This window comes from Rana temporaria, chromosome 5 (genome assembly GCF_905171775.1).
Source record: "Rana temporaria chromosome 5, aRanTem1.1, whole genome shotgun sequence".
Taxonomy (NCBI): Eukaryota; Metazoa; Chordata; class Amphibia; order Anura; family Ranidae; genus Rana; species Rana temporaria.
In genome coordinates, this window is record NC_053493.1 from 135018116 (window position 1) to 135037313 (window position 19198).

The following is a 19198-nucleotide window of genomic DNA, read 5'->3' on the forward strand; positions in this document are numbered from 1 at the left end:
TCCCCTCGGGTTTCCCAGCTGACTTTTTATCGCCAGGAACCCCGTACGTGTGTACGAGGCTTCACTGCAAAAACACAGGGTTGATTATGTGTGTACGAGGCTTCAGTCTTGTTTTCAATAACCATGCAGATACTCACAATACCAGTGGTAATCTCTTTATATAGTGATGCATTATTTATCAATGCATGCCACCTAGGTGTAATTATAATAATTATCTTGCTATATGTAGAATAATATTTACTATGTTGGTTAGGGACAAGGGTAGTAGAGTAATAGTAATAAAGGGAGTAAGAAAGAGACAGCAGCTAAAAATGCTGTTAAAACATTGTCTCTAAGGGCCCTCCGAAGAACGACCCATGTTTTCCGATTGATTTTAAGATGGCATTTAGTAGGTGGTGAGGAGGTGATATATCACTTCCTCCCCAGCTGATATAACCCTTTATGCCCGTTATGCCATACTATCACGCTGCAATCACATGCAACAAGGAAACACAGAGTGTGTAGGGTTTTATGAGAAGAATATGAAAACAATTTGCATTATTTTGTTTCCAGCATCTGACTCCTTTTATTCTACAGTACTTAACACCCAACTCTTGAATATTATTACTAACCCTCCTCCCACCCCTCCCTTCCACTCTCTCTAACTAACCACTGATATGAAAAAATTAAATTATATTCCAATTTTACTAAATTGAAGCCATAGTAACATGATCTGGTGCTCTGGTGCATCAGGAGAGATATGATGTAATCGGTATTGCTGAAACTTGGCTTCATTCCTCACATCATATTAATATTCCTGGCTATGCACTCTTTTGGAAAGACAGGGTAAAAAGGAAAGGTAGAGGGGTCTGTCTCTATGTGAGAAGTGATCTTAAAGCGAGTGTGAAAGAGGACCTGGTGGATGGAGAGTGTGATGAGGCTGAAGCATTATGGGTGGAACTGCATACAGATGTGCGTATTTCAAAGTTAATCATTGGAGTTTGTTAAAGACCACCCAGTGTTAATGAGGAGGTGGAGACTCAGCTCCTTGCACAGATGGAAAGGGATGCAAGGGCTGGGACGGTGATAATAATGGGGGATTTTACCTACTCAGAAATTAACTGGAGTAATGGCACTGCTGGGACAGTTAAAGGGCAAAAATGTGTAAACCTATTGCAGGACAATTTTATGGTCCAGTTTATTGAGGCCCCAACTCAAACCATGCAGTGCGTATTACTAATGTTCAGATAAAAGAACACCTGGGTAGCGGTGACCATAACATGATTTCATTTGATGCTAGCTGTAAGCAAACATCACATACGGGAAGGATAAAAACACTTATAATTTCAAGAGAGCACATTTTCCAAGGATGAGGGCTGCTTTTCAGGACTGAGACTGGTAGAGAATATTGTCATCAATGGGCACAGAACAGAAATGTGAATTCTTCAAAAAGACTGTTTGTGAACTCACTGCAAAGTATATTCCCATGGTCAATAAGTTCAAAAGGCTAAACATAAAACCTATATGGCTCATGGCCAAAGTTAAAAAAGGTATAAACTAGAGGAAAGGAGCTTTTAAAAATTATAAAAATGAAGGAACACTAGTGTGATTTGAATGTTACAAAAATATAACAGGATATGTAAAAAGGAAATCAAGGATGCAACAACTCAAAATGAACGACCGATTGCAAAATATAGTAGGACAAACCCCCAAAAAATCTTCAAATATATTAATAGTAAAAAGGTCAAGTCTGAGCATGAAGGCCCTTTACAAAATAATCTAGAGTGGGTGACTGGGGACAAAGAGAAGGCTAATTTATTAAATACTTTATTCATCTCTGTGTATACAAAGGAGCATGGGGGAGCTCATGTCCATAATGGGGGTGGTAGTGACACAGCCCAAAAAAAATCCACAATGGCTCAAAAGTGATATGGTCCAGAAATTTCTTAAACAGAATAAAGGTGGATAAAGCACCTGGACCAGATGGCATCTACCTACGGATCCTAAAAGTATTGAGAGCTGTAATTTTAAAGCCATTGTATCAAATTTTTAGGGGACGTATTAATGACAGGAACCAAATCTCAAAAACACGGTACCAATCTCTGACTGAGTTCATTCAGAAAGGGAAGGAGCTGGTAAATGACATTAACCTGTCCCCCACTCATGCTGAAATATCATCTATGTGTGCCCACTGCAGTAGCCAATGGGAGAGGAGGGAAGCCAGCCATGTTGTAGGAGGGGATACTGGGCATCAGGGGGAATATGCACTGCAGGGAGTGATTAGGGTGTGCCTGGGCACATCTGGCACACCCTGTGTGCACGCCTATGGCATGGAAAGATCTGGGGGAGGAGCTGCTAACATCTAGGTCTGTGGAGCGCTGATTGGCTGTAGCAGTCACATGACTTATGAGAAAAAAGTGAACGGCTTGCCTGTTCACTGCAACCAGAGCTGGAGCATGAGCAGTGGATGTGGCAACGGCTAAGCCAAAGGATATTATGCTGCAGCAGGGACACAGAGAAGCAGATGGTAGCAGCGAATGGCAAAATCAACCAGATAATTATTACCATTATTAATAAGACTAATGTCATAATGACTGGACGTTCCAAAGATTTTTGATTTAGTGAAACATTAACACTGAAAAGATGAGACGGTATTGCAGCTTGGAATAAGTAGCTCTACAAAATTAGTAAGGTGCCTAAACTTAATGTATGATTGGAACAGAGGCAATAAAAAAGAATTTGATGCTTCACCCACTACCCTAAAAATAAGAATAAAACCCTAATTTATTTGATTCATGAAGAAAGGAAAGCATGCAAATGCCGTCTGGTTTAAAATCTACTCACAATATGCAACACATAAGATAGAGCCCATCTCATTTCCTGGCTGAAGGACATCCAGCATCATCTAACTCTTTCTAACTTTTTTCCAGCTGGACCCCAGCAACCTCTTTTATTCACTAGATTTCATTATTTTTTTTCAATCATGGAAGCTCAGCATTACAAGTGGGCATTGCCTAGGAATGCACACTTCTCCAAAATGCCCACAAGGACAATTTGATTTATACAACTTATTTTAGGAGCCATCTCACTGCTTGCTTCGGGACTGATGCCGCGTACACACAATCATTTTTCGGCATAAAAAAAAACGTTGTTTTTCGGCATGTAGAAAAAACATTGTTTTTTCCAACTTTATCATTAAAACAACGTTGTCCACACACGATCATTTAAAAAAAATGCTCTAGCAAAGCGCAGTGACGTACAACACGTACGACGGCACTATAAAGGGGAAGTTCCATGCGGATGACGCCACCCTTTGGGCTGCTTTAGCTGATTTCCTGTTAGTAAAAGACGATTCGCGTTTTTCTGTCTGTTACAGCGTGATGAATGTGCTTACTCCATTACGAATGGTAGTTTTACCAGAACGAGCGCTCCCATCTCATAACTTGCTTCTGAGCATGTGCGGGTTTTTAACGTCGTTTTAGCCCACACATGATCATTTTTTTCAACCCGAAAAACGACATTGTTTAAAACGTCGTTAAAAAATGCAGCATGTTCGAATGTTTTTATGGTCGTTTTTCAGAGTCGAAAAATTATGTGAAGCCCACACACGATCATTTTAAATGACATTTTTTTAAAACGTAGTTTTTTTCATGCCGAAAAATGATCGTGTGTACGCGGCATGAGAGTTATTGAGATGAATACTGAGGAAGGGAGCTGTGTTGTTAGCTATGACCTGCTTGCATTGCCTGGAGAATCGCAGAGACACAGTGATGACATCACTGGGCCTAAAAAAAAGTATTTCATGAAAAGAGAAGAATTTTATTTAAGAAATGCATGAAGGGGGAAGGTTGACCAGGGAAGGCAAACTGTTAAACAAAACAGATTAAACTTCAGCTTTAAAGCTAAATCAGAAATGAAAAACCAGAAAACAACCATTAAAATGCACTGTCTACGTTACATCTACAAGACTTTACCAATTGATATTCTGTGCTCTTTTGTTGCCATCTCAAACAGGAGAAATCAAGCTCAGAATTCCAAAGTGCTTATACAAAAACAATTTCACAGGTAATAAACAGCATGAGTAGGTGAAATGATTAGAATCCCATTTAAATTCATGAATTTTGCAAAAGGCAAAGCTCCAGAATAGTTTAGTAAATAGGGAAAAATGCATCACCTAGTACCTGGACATTTTGTTTTTTTTCTGATTGGACAGTGAATTCCATAATTCATAACTATGGGCATCTCTGATTATAAACACTGGGGGTAATGGGCTCTTAAACTATTTCCATGGCATGAGTATACATTATTTGCACTAGAACAATGACAAGTTGGTTGAAGATCTTTCCCCTGTATCATTTTTAAATGTGATTTCTACAAAACGCAAACAAATAATTTACAGCACAGCAAATCTCTTTAGCAGGGAATGCAGGTATGATTGTTATGTTGTTAGATACAGTACATAAACAGAAGGCTGTTTGGCTATGCACATGTAAGAATAGAGCTATGTTAAATATTCATGGTAATGACTTATAGCCAACCTTATTTACAAGTGAACAGATACAGGATGAAGTACTTACACAGATTTAAGTAAACACATGTCTATGTCACCCGCTGCTAGAATATCTGTGGCTTTTAACCCCTTCCCTTCTATTCTCGACATCCATTTAGCAGGATCTTTACACCCAGAGAGTGGAAAGGACCAGTCAATCACATGCCCAAGAGACTGAGATCTGTCATTGGTAGCTCAGCCACTAAGCTGGGAACATGCAGTGAGAGCACTCTCAACACAGAAAGCTCTGCTGCCCATGGATGCATACAGTATAGGTGTCAAAGCCTACCTTCTTTGCTGCCGCACATACAGTGCCTTGAAAAAGCATTCATACCCATTGAAATGTTTCAAATTTTGTCATGTTACAACTAAATAAAAATGTATTTTATGAGATAGACCAACACAAAGTGGTACATAATTGTGAAGTGGAAGGAAAATGATAAATGGTTTTCAACATTTGAAACATGTGAAAAGTGTGGCATGCATTTGTATTCACCTATTTAATAAATAGAGTCCACCTGCATGTAATTTAATCTCAGTATAAATACAGCTGTTCTGTGACACCCTCAGAGGTTTGTTAGAGAACCTTACTGAACAAACAGCATCATGAAGGCCAAGGAACACACCAGACAGGTCAGGCATAAAGTTGTGGAGAAGTTTAAAGCAGGGTTAGGTTATAAAAAACTATCCCACGCTTTGAACATCTCACGGAGATCTGTTCAATCCATCATCGGACAATGGAAAGAGTATGGCACAGCTGCAAACCTACCAAGACACGGTCGTCCACCTAAACTGAGAGGCCGGGCAAGGAGAGCATTAGAGAAGCAGCCAAGAGGCCCATGGTAACTCTAGAGGAGCAGCAGAGATCCACAGCTCAGGTGGAAAAATCTGTATACAGGACAATTATTAGTTGTGTACGCCACAAATCTGGCCTTTGTGGAAGAGTGGCAAGAAGAAAGCTATTGTTGAAAGAAAGGTATAAGAAGTCCCATTTGCAGTTTGCGAGAAGCCACGTGGGGGGACAAACATATGGAAGAAGATGCTCTGGTCCGATGAGACGGAAATTGAACTAGTTGGCCTAAAAGCAAAATGCTATGTGTGGCGGAAAACTAACCCTGCACATTACCCTGAACACACCATCCCCACTGTGAAACATTGTGGTGGCAGAATCATGTTGTGGGGATGCTTTTCTTCAGCAGGGACAGGGAAGCTGTTCAGAGTTGATGGGTGGAGCCAGATGGATGGAGCCAAATACAGGACAATCTTAGAAGAAAACCTGTTAGAGTCTGCAAAAGACTTGAGACTGGGGCAGAGGTTCACCTTCCAGCAGGACAACAAACCTAAACATACAGCCAGAGCTACAATGTAATGGTTTAGATCAAAGCAAATTTATGTGTTAAAATGGCCCAGTCAATGTCCAGACCTAAATCCAATTGAGAATCTGTGTCAAAACTTGAAAACTGCTGTTCACAGATGCTCACCATCCAATCTGACAGAGCTTAAGCTATTTTGCAAAGAAGAATGGGCAAAAATGTCACTCTCTAGATGTGCAAATCTGGTCGAGACATCCCCAAAAAGACTTGCAGCTGTAATTGCAGTGAAAGAAGGTTATACAACGTATTGACTCAGGGGGGCTGAATACAAATGCACCCCACACTTTTCACATATTTATTTGTAAAAAACAAATTGAAAACCATTTATCATTTTCCTTCCACTTCTCAGTTATGTGCCACTTTGTGTTGGTCTATCACATAAAATCCCAATAAAATAAATATAAGTTTTTGGTTGTACTATGACAAAGGGGAGAAAGGGGGGGGGGGGTTGTATATTACATACCGATAACCACTAGGCATGATATTTATTAATCTATAAATCTGTGTGAAAAACAATAACTAATGCATAAAATAACAAGCAAAATTAAATATTAACTTCTAATCCAAAATTCCTCTTATAGACCAAGCAAAAATTTAATAAAATCAAGGAATCAGTTCAAATTAGATTATTAACCTAGTCGTGCACAACAATGTCAGTATTGATAATGGGGCATATTCAGGTTGGTAACTGACAGTGTAAAATTGAACATGTGTGCATGTTATAACATAATGCAAAATCAAAACTCCAACGAAGCAAGGGTTCCATCTCTTGTAACAGCAATCATGTCTGTTTCTGGATCAATGGTATCTTCTGCTTTGCTTAGACAGGACCCCCTGGTGCCTTCAAAAACCTATTCAATCACTTCAGGGTAGTTTCATGCTTCTTTGAATTATAACTAACAACACCGACAAAGGTTGAAGACGTTTGTACTGAGTAACTGGAAAGGCATTATCTAACACCATGTTAGCATTTACAGGTTCCTTTGCCTAGATATTCTACAAAATTTCATTAAAACTTTGAAAGAAACTTTTGATCTATTCATCCTTTTTGTGTCTTTTATAGTTTTTTTTTGTAAATATGAATGTCTTTTTAATTTGTTTGGCTTGATCCATGAGATGGTTTAACTGTTCATGATACACAATATCCAGAAATACAACTGGATGAAAAAAAAAAAATCCAGGTACTGCAAACATTAATAAATACCTTCATCTCTAAAAATATAAAGCATAGCACTGAAAACTAAGCTGAATATTAATTGAAGGTGTAAATTTACTACTGGTTTTACTACTGTTTTTTTTTTTAATTGATACCCAACATGTCGCGCTTCAAAGTTGTACCCACACGTGGTATGGCAACAAACTATTACCCTTAAAAATCTCCATAGGCAATGTTTAACAAATTCTACAGGTAGCATGTTTTGAGTTACAGAGGAGGTCTAGGACTATAAATATTGATCTCACTCTAATGATCTCGGCGATACCTCACATCTGTGGTTTGAACACAGTTTCATGTGCGGGCGCTACTCACGTATGCGTTTGCTTCTGCACGTGACCTTGGCGGAACGGGGCGCATTTAAAAATGTTTTATTTTTTCTTATTTATTTTATCTTTTATTTTTACTTTTTACACTGTTCTTTAAAAAAAATGGTGTGACTGTTATGCCTATTTAAAGGAATGTAAACATCCTTGGCAACAGAAAAAAAAAGCATGACAGGACCTCTTAAATATGAAATCTGGGGTCAAAAAGACCTCAGATCTCATATTTACACAAAAATGCAAAAAAAATGTTTTATGTCCCTTTAAGAATTATGGGCAGAAGTGACGTTTTGACGTTGCTTCTGCCCTGCAATGATATTGAAAAGGGTGGGGGCCATCTTCCCCTCACTCATCTCCATGTCAAGCCAGGGACAGGACCCGATCGCCTCCGCCACTGCCAGTGGTTCCGGTAAGCGGCAGAGGGTACCAGAGAGCTCCCGCCACCGATAAAAGTGATCTTGTGGCAAATACGCTGCAAAGACCACTTTTATCTTGAAGCGGACCACCCGCTGAAGAAGAGGACACTGGGGTTATGGTAGCTAGCTGCTGCCATTACAACGGTATTCCTCTTCAAATTCCGATGTAAAACAACGGTGGGTGGTCCGGAAGTGGTTTATGTATGCTTATTGTGGGAGCACTGCCCCTTTAAATGTTTCAACATAGGGAAAGGTGTCCAATAAGGTGCTGGGGCTCATTATATAAAGAGCCTGTGATCCATTGGCCTGAGAGCTCCCTACCTATTGCAAGCAATCTGTGTGGTATGTCACCTTTGTATGGGGGGGGGGGGGGGCAGTGTTATTGTGTTAAATCTTGGCTTGAGTTCTCATGACTAAAAATTTAAATGATTTATATTTTAAAATGTATACATTAGAGTTTATTTAAAAAATTGTTAATTTTATAAACTCTAAAACCATTCTGCCAAATTAGTTGGTTGTGTTTTTCTTTAGAGAATATGTGGCTGTTATTTGTAAAGGGAGGGGGACGTATGCAGCACACAATCCCATATATATAAATTAACTATATTACTCTATGTAACTGCATAATGTTCAAAGCAAATGTAGGAGTTTGAATTTAGGGTGATACCATTTATAGTCTTGCCCATTTAGAAATATGTGGTAATTTCATATATTGGCTAAGGTTACATGGGTCGAATTTCAAAATAATTTTCTTTTAAAAATGTTATCTAAGAATTTTTGTTCGTATTTCGCACAATTAGTTGGCTGCAGCAACAGCCAATGTTTGTGCGGCCATTGAATTTTAATAATCGGACATGTTGGAAATTAATTTTTCTAATCAATGATGGGAGAATCGTGCTAGAAATGTAATCGAAAAATTAAATGCGCATGTGCAAGAATAGAAAATCCCCAGAAAGAAAAGAAGATTCCCAGACAAGAAAATAATTTTCTGTAGCAACGTGAGGTGAAATTGAAGGTTTGGTTGGTCGAAAATAATGGTGGCACCATCGGATCACAAAACGCAAACATTTTTTGATTTTCAAAAGAGAATTCTTTCGAAATTCGACCATGTATGGTCAGCCTAACTAAAAAAAATTGTATTGTAAGCTTTAGAGGGCAGCCCACCTTTAAAGAGTGCTATCTTTTACTCAGCTAATAAATTGTATCTCCCTGAATTCAAACTTCTACATTTATTGATGGCTAACATGGTGCAACATTCTGCTGTTGCTATCTAAACATATGATATGTGAAAAAAAATCATACTACGCAGCTTGATCAACACACCTTAAAAAAATAAATAAATAAGCAATGCTTACTCATATTAAAAAATGATGGCATTGGAAGGAAGCTTCGCACAATCAGTTGAAGTTTGGTTCTAAAAAAAGCTATATCATCAACATTTAGGAATTCAAAGCTATGAAGCTTATGATATGAAAATAGTTCAGTTCATTAACCTGGCAATGTAAAGTGTGTAATTTCTATTTCACGGTTCAATAGAACAACATACAATTGCTACTGCAAACCAATAACTGGTGTCATAGCACTTACTCTGATGTCAGATGTCATACAAAAATGCTCATGCAATCACATTTCAGAAACTCTTGCGTATATTTCTTAATCCTGACCTTGGAATGCTGCCACTGACCAATCATCAGAATTGTATACTGATTAGAAGAACGCAAGTAGGCAATAAACTCATAATACAAATGATACTAAAAGGTGATGCACAGTCTTTTTGTCCTACCTGGAGTATTCAGCAGCCTTGACATCTTACAGGAATATGAAATGTATTGTTCGCATTTCTCAGCACTGTTCATTATTGTTGAGATTTGATCCATGCTTGTGCTGTAATTCAGCTGGAGTACTACTCGCTTCTCTCTGCTTGCACCAACAACTGATGTTTGTGGTAGAAGATCATGGTACAAGGTAGTCCAAACTTTATCCTCTGTTGAGAAAAAAATACCTTTCTTTAGAGCAAATCCATTTTTCTGCCAGTATGATAATAAATTCATCACAAATATCTACAGTTGTTGGGTTTTCTTGTACTGTACATGATCGGATTTATTGTTCAGTGTAAGTTCATCCAAAGTCAGTATTTCTCACAATTAAGGAATGCTTCCTTTCCAATGTGTGTCTCTGCCACCTTCTGTAAAGTTATTTATGATTATGTCACACTCTTTTATCACTTTTACATTACGGATCCAACAGGCAGAGCAGGATACTTTTGTATAGATTCCTATTGGCTGTGCCAAGTGAGATGTGTTAGAAGGTTGGCGCTAAATCTTGTCGATGGAGAGTTATTAGAAACTGGTCATTGTATCAAATAACTGGCCCACCCAAAAGTAATCATTCTCTTTAAAGTGGTTCTAAAGGTGGTTCTAAATGGTTCTAAAGGTGAAGATTTCTTACCTTCTATGTGCAGTGGCCTATAGCGCCTGTAAAGTGCCTCAGTGTGAAATGGGTCTAAGGCTGGCCATACATCAGGGCTCAAAATTTCAAGTCCTGAGCTACTAGCCAGGCCTCAAGGCGTACTCGCCACCAATTGCCCTGCCCAACTCCTACCATGTCCCACCCCTAATCCCACCCATAGACACGGCCTCATAAATTATCTCATGAAATGACACTTAAATGTTTTATGCAGAATTAAGTTATAAAAATAAATATTAACAACAACTTTATCCATGCCCAAAAATGCAGCCTGCCCAAGTCTACCAATGCAGCATGTGTCCCCAGTGCAGCCACGTGTCCACAATGCAGCTACGTGTCCCCAGTGCAGCCACATGTCCCCAGTGCAGCAAAATGTCCCCAGTGCAGCAAAATGTCCCCAATGCAGCAAAATGTCCCCATTGCTGCCACTGTCCCCATAGCAGCCACTGACCCCATAGCAGCCAGTGTCCCCATTGCAGCCAGTGTCCCCATTGTAGCCACTGTCCCCATAGCAGCCAGTGTCCCCATAGCAGCCTACCTGTGCTGGGTGAGAGGAGAGGAGCCGGAGGAGCCGCCGCCTGGTTGTTCAAAGCGCGGGGAACATAACAGCTTTCAATTCAATAGCTGTGTTCCCCACAGTTAGGCTACTTTCACACTGAGGCACTTTGCAAACACTATAGAGCTAAAAATAGCACCTGCAAAGCACCCTGAAAGAGACCACAGAGGGCTTTCACACTGGAGCAGTGCACTGACAGGACGCTCAAAAAAGTCCTGCCAACAGCATCTTTAACCACTTAAGGACCACCTCCTGCACATTTAGGTTGGCAGAATTGAACGGCTGGGCGCAGGCACGTACCTGTACGTCCCCTTTAAGTGTACAGCCATGGGTCGCGTGCGCGGACCCGATCGCCGCCGGTGTCCCGCGATTGGTCACAGGAGCTGAAGACCGGGAAGAGGTGTGTGTAAAAACACCTTCCCCGTTCTTCACAGTGGTAATGTCACTGATCATCTGTTCCCTGATATAGGGAAAAGCGATCAGTGACGTCACACGTCCAGCCCCGCCCCCCTACAGTTAGAAACACATATGAGGTCACACATAACCCCTACAGCGCCCCCTAGTAATTAATTCCTAAACTGCAATTGACATTTTCACAGTAAACAATGCATTTTTATAGCACTTTTTGCTGTGAAAATGACAATGGTCCTAAAAATGTGTCAATATTGTCCAATGTGTCCGCCATAATGCCGCAGTCATGAAAAAAATCGCTGATCACCGCCATTAGTAGTAAAAAAAAAAATATTAATAAAAATGCCATAAAACTATCCCCTATTTTGTAAACACTATACATTTTGTGCAAACCAATCGTTAAACGCTTATTGCTATGATTTTTTTTACCAAAAATATGTAGAAGATTACGTATCGGCCTAAACTGAGAAAAAAATATGGTTTTTTTATATCTTTTTTGTGGGTATTTATTATAGCAAAAAGTAAAAAATATTGTTTTTTTTTTTAATTGTCGCTCTATTTTTGTTTATAGCACAAAAAATAAAAACCGCAGAGGTGATCAAATACCACCAAAAGAAAGCTCTATTTGTGGTAAAAAAAGGACGCCAATTTTGTTTGGGAGCCACATCGCACGACCTCACAATTGTCAGTTAAAGCGACGCAGTGTCGAATCGCAAAAACTGGCCAGGTCCTTTACCTGCATAATGGTCAGGGTCTTAAGTGGTTAAGGCACTGTAGGAGCAGTGTATACACTGCTCCTAAAGCACCCCTACCTATTGAAATCAATGGGCAGTGCTGCCGGTTAAAGCGCCCTGCTCGCGGCTGAATAGCACTGCAAAAACAACAGTAAAGCGCTGATAAAAATAGCGTAGCTTTACCGCTGACGGCGCAACGTCCCAGTGTGAAAGTAGCCTTCGATTTTGGCCAATTCAGCAGGAATCAGTCTAACTTCAAGCTGTGTATGATGAGCATAAGATCAATGGATAGTAAACCATGAAGTCATATGAAAGGGAAAACTAGGATTGTTTCTATTATGTTTATATAAGTCTCCTGCTATGAGGTTGACTGTACAATTGCCAGTTAAGGTACTAAATAACAAAAAATGCCCTGGCTATAAAGTGGGTAAAACTTTCTGGAGGTCAAGTGGTTATACAGGCTTAAAAACCTATGCAGTTATTAGTATATGTAAAGCCATTTTTTAAATGCATAAAATTGTTTTTAATAATTATTATTTTTTCTTTGTTTTAAAAGTACACGGAAAGCGGTGATAATATAAAGGCTGGCTGTTATGTTGATCCAATAGCTTCAATATTGGCCTTGATTTTGTATATGGATCTTTTGTCACTTTGACATTCTAATCTGTATGCTTGTTCTGTGTTAATGACTCAGAAAGTATTGAGTCCAGAGACAGACAGGTAACTAGCATTTTTAGGAGAAGGTCAACAACTGTAGCACCTATCTTTCTCTCAGTACAAGTTTACTTTAAAAAAACATTGGCATAGTCCTAACGACTTTTTTTTCCCAGATTATGGGCCAGATTCACGTAACGGATCGTATTTTCTTCCGGCATAGCGTATCCTAGTAACGCTACGTCGCCGCAACTTTGAGAGGCAAATTCTGTATTCACAAAGCATTTGCCTCTAAAGTTACAGGAGCGTAGCGTAATTCTCCAGGCGTAAGGGCGTGCAATTCAAATCTATGTGATGGGGGCGAGTTTTATGTAAATACGTCGTGACCCGACGTAAACCCGACGTAAATTACGTTTTTTTTAACGGCGCATGCGCCGGCCGTGGGGGTTTCCCATTGCGCATGCTCGAAAATAAACCGGAACAAGCCAATGTTTACGACGATGACGTCATTCTACGCAAATCCCTATTCGCGAACGACTTACTCAAACGACGTAAAAAATTCAAAATTTGACGCGGGAACGACGGCCATGCTTAACATTGAGTACGCATCATATAGCAGGGATAACTACACGCCAAAAAAAGCCTTACGGAAACGACGTAAACAAATGCGCCGGCCGGACGTACGTTCGCGGATCGCCGTAACTACCTAATTTGCATACTCGACACTGAATTCGACGGAAACGCCACCTAGCGGCTGGCCGAAAAATGCACCTACGATCCGACGGCGTACTAAGACGAACGCCAGTCGGATCGAGCCCGCATTCCGTCGTATCTTGTTTTGTAGATACATATCAATAGATACGCCGGCGTAATCCTTTTGTGGATCTGGCCCTATGTACTTAATTCCAATCTGCACATGGTCTTTCCTAAAGTGTCTGTTTGTATTCTGTTACACAATTTTTATTTTGGACAAGTAACTCGATTTTGACAAGTATTTTGTGTAATTTTATGCTATTTACGGTTGCAGTTTGTAATTTTCCAAAACACTGCATAGACGGGAACTTTTATACATGTAACAATGTGCTTTTTGCAGACTAAAAGTTTATATAATAGGAATCTGTTGACAATTCATATTTTGGGGTGATAACAGATTGAGCGTATCTGGTGGACTAAAAATGATACACCAGTGCATGTTTTCTGAAGGCATCCATTAATTTTGCTGGTTACAAGTGATGTGCTTGCTTATAAACTGCACCGTTATATCACAAGCTATTATTAAAAGGGGAAATTTTTACCAGTTTTAAGTCACCTTTTTCAATTTATAAGTTGAAAAAAATGTTCAATATACTTTTTTATATTAATTTAATAATAAAGTCCTACGATAAAGGTCTCTTTTGGGGTGCTTCCTGTGGAAGTGTTTAGGAAGAGGATGATATGGGGCAGGCTATCAGGGGTGGGTTATGTCCCTCAAAAACTCTAGGAGTAGTACAAGAGGGAAAGGGAAAAGAGGGAGAGGAAAAATAGCTCAGCACAATGTCGTCCCCAGTGAACCTACCTTTTTTTTTTGCTTTCCGTAACGAATGGCACAAAAGCTCCTAATGCTCCAGAGCGTTTTAAAGGAAACCTAAGACTTAAAGATAGATATTGAGGGGGCGGGATCACGTAACGGGTGGCCCCGCCTCACCTATAAAATAAATGTCACAGCTTCAGCAGCGTCATTCGCCGGGCTGTGTCCGGCGGAAAGGAGGCCGGCAATGCTGCGCTTTGAAGATCTTCTCATCGCCGGACTGAGTGGATTACCATCGCTGGATTTTTTTTATTTTTTTTATTAATAAAGGACTTTTTTCTACGGTGTGTGTGCGTTTTTTACAACTATTTACACTTCCTTCGTGAAATGGTAGGGGTACAATGTACCCCATTACCAATTCAGATGGAGGGGGCAGGATCTGGGGTTCCCCTTTGTTAAAGGGGTCTTCCAGATCCTGATAAGCCCCCTACCCGCAGACCCCCACAACCACTGGGCAAGGGTTGTGGGGATGAGGCCCTTGTCCCCATCAACATGGGGACATCCTCCCCATGTTGAGGGCATGTGGCCTGGTACGGTTCAGGAGAGGGGGAGCCACACTCTGTCCCCCCCTCTTTTCTGCGGCCGGCCAGGTTAACGTGCTCGGATAAGGGGTCTGGTGTGGATTTTTGGGGGAACTCCACGCCATTTTTCAAAAAATGTTGGGGTGGAGTTCCCCTTAAAATCCACACCAGACCTGAAGCGTCTGGAATGGATATTTGGGGGGAACCCCACATATTTTTTTTAAAATTGACGGCAGGGTTCCCCTTAATATCCATACCAGACCTGAGGGGCCTGGTAATTGAATTTGGGGGGACCCCTACGTTTTTTTGTTTTTATGAACGAATCCTTTCTGAATTGCCGGGAGCCGACAATTCATTATAGCCACAAGTCCGGTTTTAAATGTTTTTTTTTCTTTCAGAAATTACACTTTGTGCAGGGACAGTTCTAAGTACTGGAAACATGCGATATTTCACATGCTAACCTTAGACCCCCCCTAGATACAAAATTTAAAGGAATATTTCACTTTTATTGTTTCACTTTTAGCATTATTAAATTCACTGCTCCCGAAAAAACGTTTTTTGCATTGATACATGTCCCCAAACACTTTTTAGGACAATAACTTGCATATTAGCTTTTAAAATTAGCACTTTAGATTTCAAATGTTCGAGTCCCATAGACTTTAACGGGGTTCTAAAGTTCACATGAACATTTGGTGTGTTCGCAAGTTTTGGTGCGAACCGAACAGGGGGGTGTTCGGCTCATCCCTACTCATAACTAACTTCCTCCAGACCTTTTACTAGCTTTGTTGTCTTTCTTTGTACTCACTCCATTTCCTGTACATCCTTCCTGAGGACTGGTGCCCAGAACTGGACAGCATACTCTAGGTGTGGCCGGACCAGAGTCTTGTAGAGCAAGAGAATTATTGTTTTATCTCTGGAATTGACACCCTTTTTAATGCATGCCAATATTCTGTTTGCTTTGTTAGCAGCAGCTTGGCATTGCATTCCATTGCTGAGCCTATCATCTACTAGGACCCCCAGGTCATTTTCCATCCTAGATTCCCCCAGAGGTTCTCCCCCCAGTGTATAGATTGGATTCATATTTTTGCCACCCAAATGCATTATTTTCCATTTTTCTACATTAAACCTAATTTGCCATGTAGTTGCCCACCCCATTAATTTGTTCAGATCTTTTTGCAAAGTTTTCACATCCTGCAGAGAAGTTATTGCCCTGCTTAGCTTAGTATAGTCTGCAAAAACAGAGATTTAACTGTTTAACCTATCCTCCAGGTTGTTTATGAACAAAATAAATAGAATTGGCCCCAGCACAGAACCCTGGGGGGCACCACTACCCACCCCTGATGATTTCAAATACTTCCCATTTATCACCACCCTCTGAACTCGCCCTTGTAGACAGTTTTCAATCCATGTACTCACCCTATGGTCCATGCCAACGGACCTTATTTTGTACAGTACACTTTTATGGGGAACTGTGTCAAATGGTTTTCAAAATCCAGATACACCACGTCTACGGGCCTTCCTTTATCTAGATGGCAACTCGCCTCCTCATAGAAGGTTAATAGATTGGTTTGGCAAGAACGATTCTTCATGAATCCATGCTGATTACTGCTAATGATACCGTTCTCATTACTAGCACCCAGAGGCGATTCAGTTCGCATGTGCAGCGCTATATAAGTTTTTCACTCACTCACTAAAATCATGTATATTGTCCCTTATCATCCCCTCCAAGAGCTTACATACTATTGATGTTAGGCTAACTGGTCTGTAATTCCCAGGGATGTATTTTGGGCTCTTTTTAAATATTGGTGCTACATTGGCTTTCTCCAATCAGCTGGTACCATTCCAGTCAGTAGACTGTCAGTAAAAATTAGGAACAATGGTCTAGAAATTACTTGCCTGAGTTCACTAAGTAACCTCGGGTGCAAGCCACCTTGTCCTGGTAATTTATTAATGTTAATATTCTCAAGTCTAATTTAAATTCTGTCCTCTGTTAACCATGGAGATGATTCCTGTGATGTGTCATGAGGATAAACACTGCAGTTTTGGTTACTGAAGCCACCCGATTCCCTTGTAAAGACTGAGGAGAAGAATAAATTCAATACCTTCGCCATCTCCCTGTCCTTTGTAATCAGATGACCTTCTTCGTTCTTTATGGGGCCAATATGGTCTGTCCTCCTTTTTTTACTGTTTACATACTTAAAGTGAAGGTTCACCCTATAAAAAATTTCTAACACTACATCCAGCACCGTGCTGCATATAAAATGACACTGACCTTTATTTTTTTTTCCCCGTAGATATCGTTTAGCCGTGGAATTCACTGCGGCTTCCGGGTAGGGAATCCCCCGGGAGTGGGCATTCCTATTGACAAGCCAATCATTTGGCATGCTAAACGACGGCGCAAACAGCGCGTCACAACTTCCCAAAAGAAGCTCGGGTCGGCTCGACTCTATTCGGCGCCGGTGCGCAGGCGCCGAATAGAGCCGAGCCGACCCGAGCTTCCTTCGGGAAGTCGTGACGCACTATGTGCGCCATCGTTTAGCATGCCAATTGATTGGCATGTCAATAGGAATGCCCACTCCCGCGGGATTCCCTACCCAGAAGCCGCGGTGAATTCCACGGCTAAACGATATCTACGAGGGAAAAAAATAAAGGTCAGTGTCATTTTATATGCAGCACGGTGCTGGATGTAGTGTTATAATTTTTTTATAGGGTGAACCTCCACTTTAAATAATTTCTTGGGATTTTTTTTTCTTTCTTCCGCTATGTGTTCTATCTTAGTCGCCCTAATTGCACCCTTACATTTCTTGTTGCATTCCTTATAACGTCTGAATACTGATGATGATCCCTCAACCTTGTCTTTTTTGAAGGCATTCTCTTTTGCTTTTATATGCATTTTTACATTGGAGTTAAGCCATTAAGGACTTTTGTTCACTTTTTTAAATGTATTACCCAATGGGATGCATTAGACAATGCTCTTATTTAATATGCTTTAAAGCAAACCCATCTCTCCTCCATGTTCTTTGTTCATCTCAATGTTGTTTTATCTCAATTTATTCCCTCTAGCAAGGTTCATAGTTTAGGGAAGTTGGCTCTTTTGAAATGTAGTGTCTATGTATTCCCCTTATGGTTCCTATTTTGTGATTTGTACTAAAGCCAATTAACCTGTGATCGCTGTTTCCTAAATTGCCCCGTATGCATACATCCGTGATCAGGTCTGTATTGTTGGTAATCAGTAGATCCAGTTATTTCTAGTTGGTGCATCTACCATCTGAACCATTAAATTGTCCTGCAAGACATTAAGGAACTGGCGAGCCTTAGATGAATGTGTGGTTCCCTCCTTCCAGTCTATGTCTAAATAACTAAAATTTCCCATTATGATAACACTTCTCATCCTTGCTGCTAATTTAAATTATGATATAAGATCCGTCTCCCCCTCCCCCTTCAGGTTAGGGGGCCTATAACATATTCCTAGTATTATTTACCCCTTAGCTTCATCCCTTTTTAGCTCTACCCATAAGCATTCCACCTTCTCCCTAGCTCCCTTAGTGATGTCATCTCTCACATTCACTTTTACATTATTCTTGATATACAGTATAGGCATACCCCCCCCCCCCCTTTGTATCCTCTATATCCCTGTGATAAAGGGTATACCCTTAAATGGTTGCCAATCAATCATGAGAGCTTTTGAACCAGGTCTTTGAAATTCCCACGAAACCCAAATCCTCCTTGTACAACAGTATCACTAGTTAACCGATCTTGTCCGCAAGGCTCCTGGCATTGGTGAACATGCTGCAAAGTTTAGACCGGTCGTATACTATCCTCTTATTTGGTGTTTCGAGATTGCAGCTAGGATTTGTTACTATACTTACCTTGGGCTTATGTGCTTTAGTCAACCTACCACTAATCATATAATGGTATATCCGCTCTAGGACTATTTAATAAAAGCTGCTGCCCCCCTGTTGAACCCTCAAATGAAGGTCAGTGATTGTAGATAAAATTTGTATTCAGGGAACTTGGCGCTGCTAAGTAATCTACCACTAATGCCCCCAATTCTACCCTCTGGATTGAAGGACTTTTCAATAAAGCAAAGAACAATATGCAAAGTATGTAAGCCATAGCAACCAATGAGAGTTTATCTTTCAGTGTTCCTCCTTAATTAAATTTAAATGCAGTTGGTTGTTATAAACTGTTGACTTTTACACCACATAATTATGCTGCTTTATTGAATCAGATATTTCAAGTCTGATACAATCAATTAAACATATACAGAGCATTGTGTTAACTCTATTAGAACCCAAACATTCTGGAAAGAAAAGTTTTTCATATTGTCTGAGAACTACAACAATATTCAGGCATAGTTTGCTCACTGAATGTGGTGTGTTTTTCGCTATGTAGATTTAAAACTGTGCCAAAACAGACAGTAGCTACCGTATGTA

At 40.2% G+C, this 19198-nt stretch overlaps 1 protein-coding gene across 1 annotated transcript in view; it reads right to left on the reverse strand.

Moving 5' to 3' along the window:
- The window catches only part of CNTNAP2 (contactin associated protein 2), a 2128298-nt gene that overhangs the window by 665146 nt on the left and 1443954 nt on the right, over nucleotides 1-19198 (reverse strand). The window contains exon 13 of the mRNA XM_040353157.1: nucleotides 9637-9837. Within this exon, the coding sequence (XP_040209091.1) occupies nucleotides 9637-9837 (201 nt within the window). The remainder of the gene's footprint in view (nucleotides 1-9636; nucleotides 9838-19198) is intronic.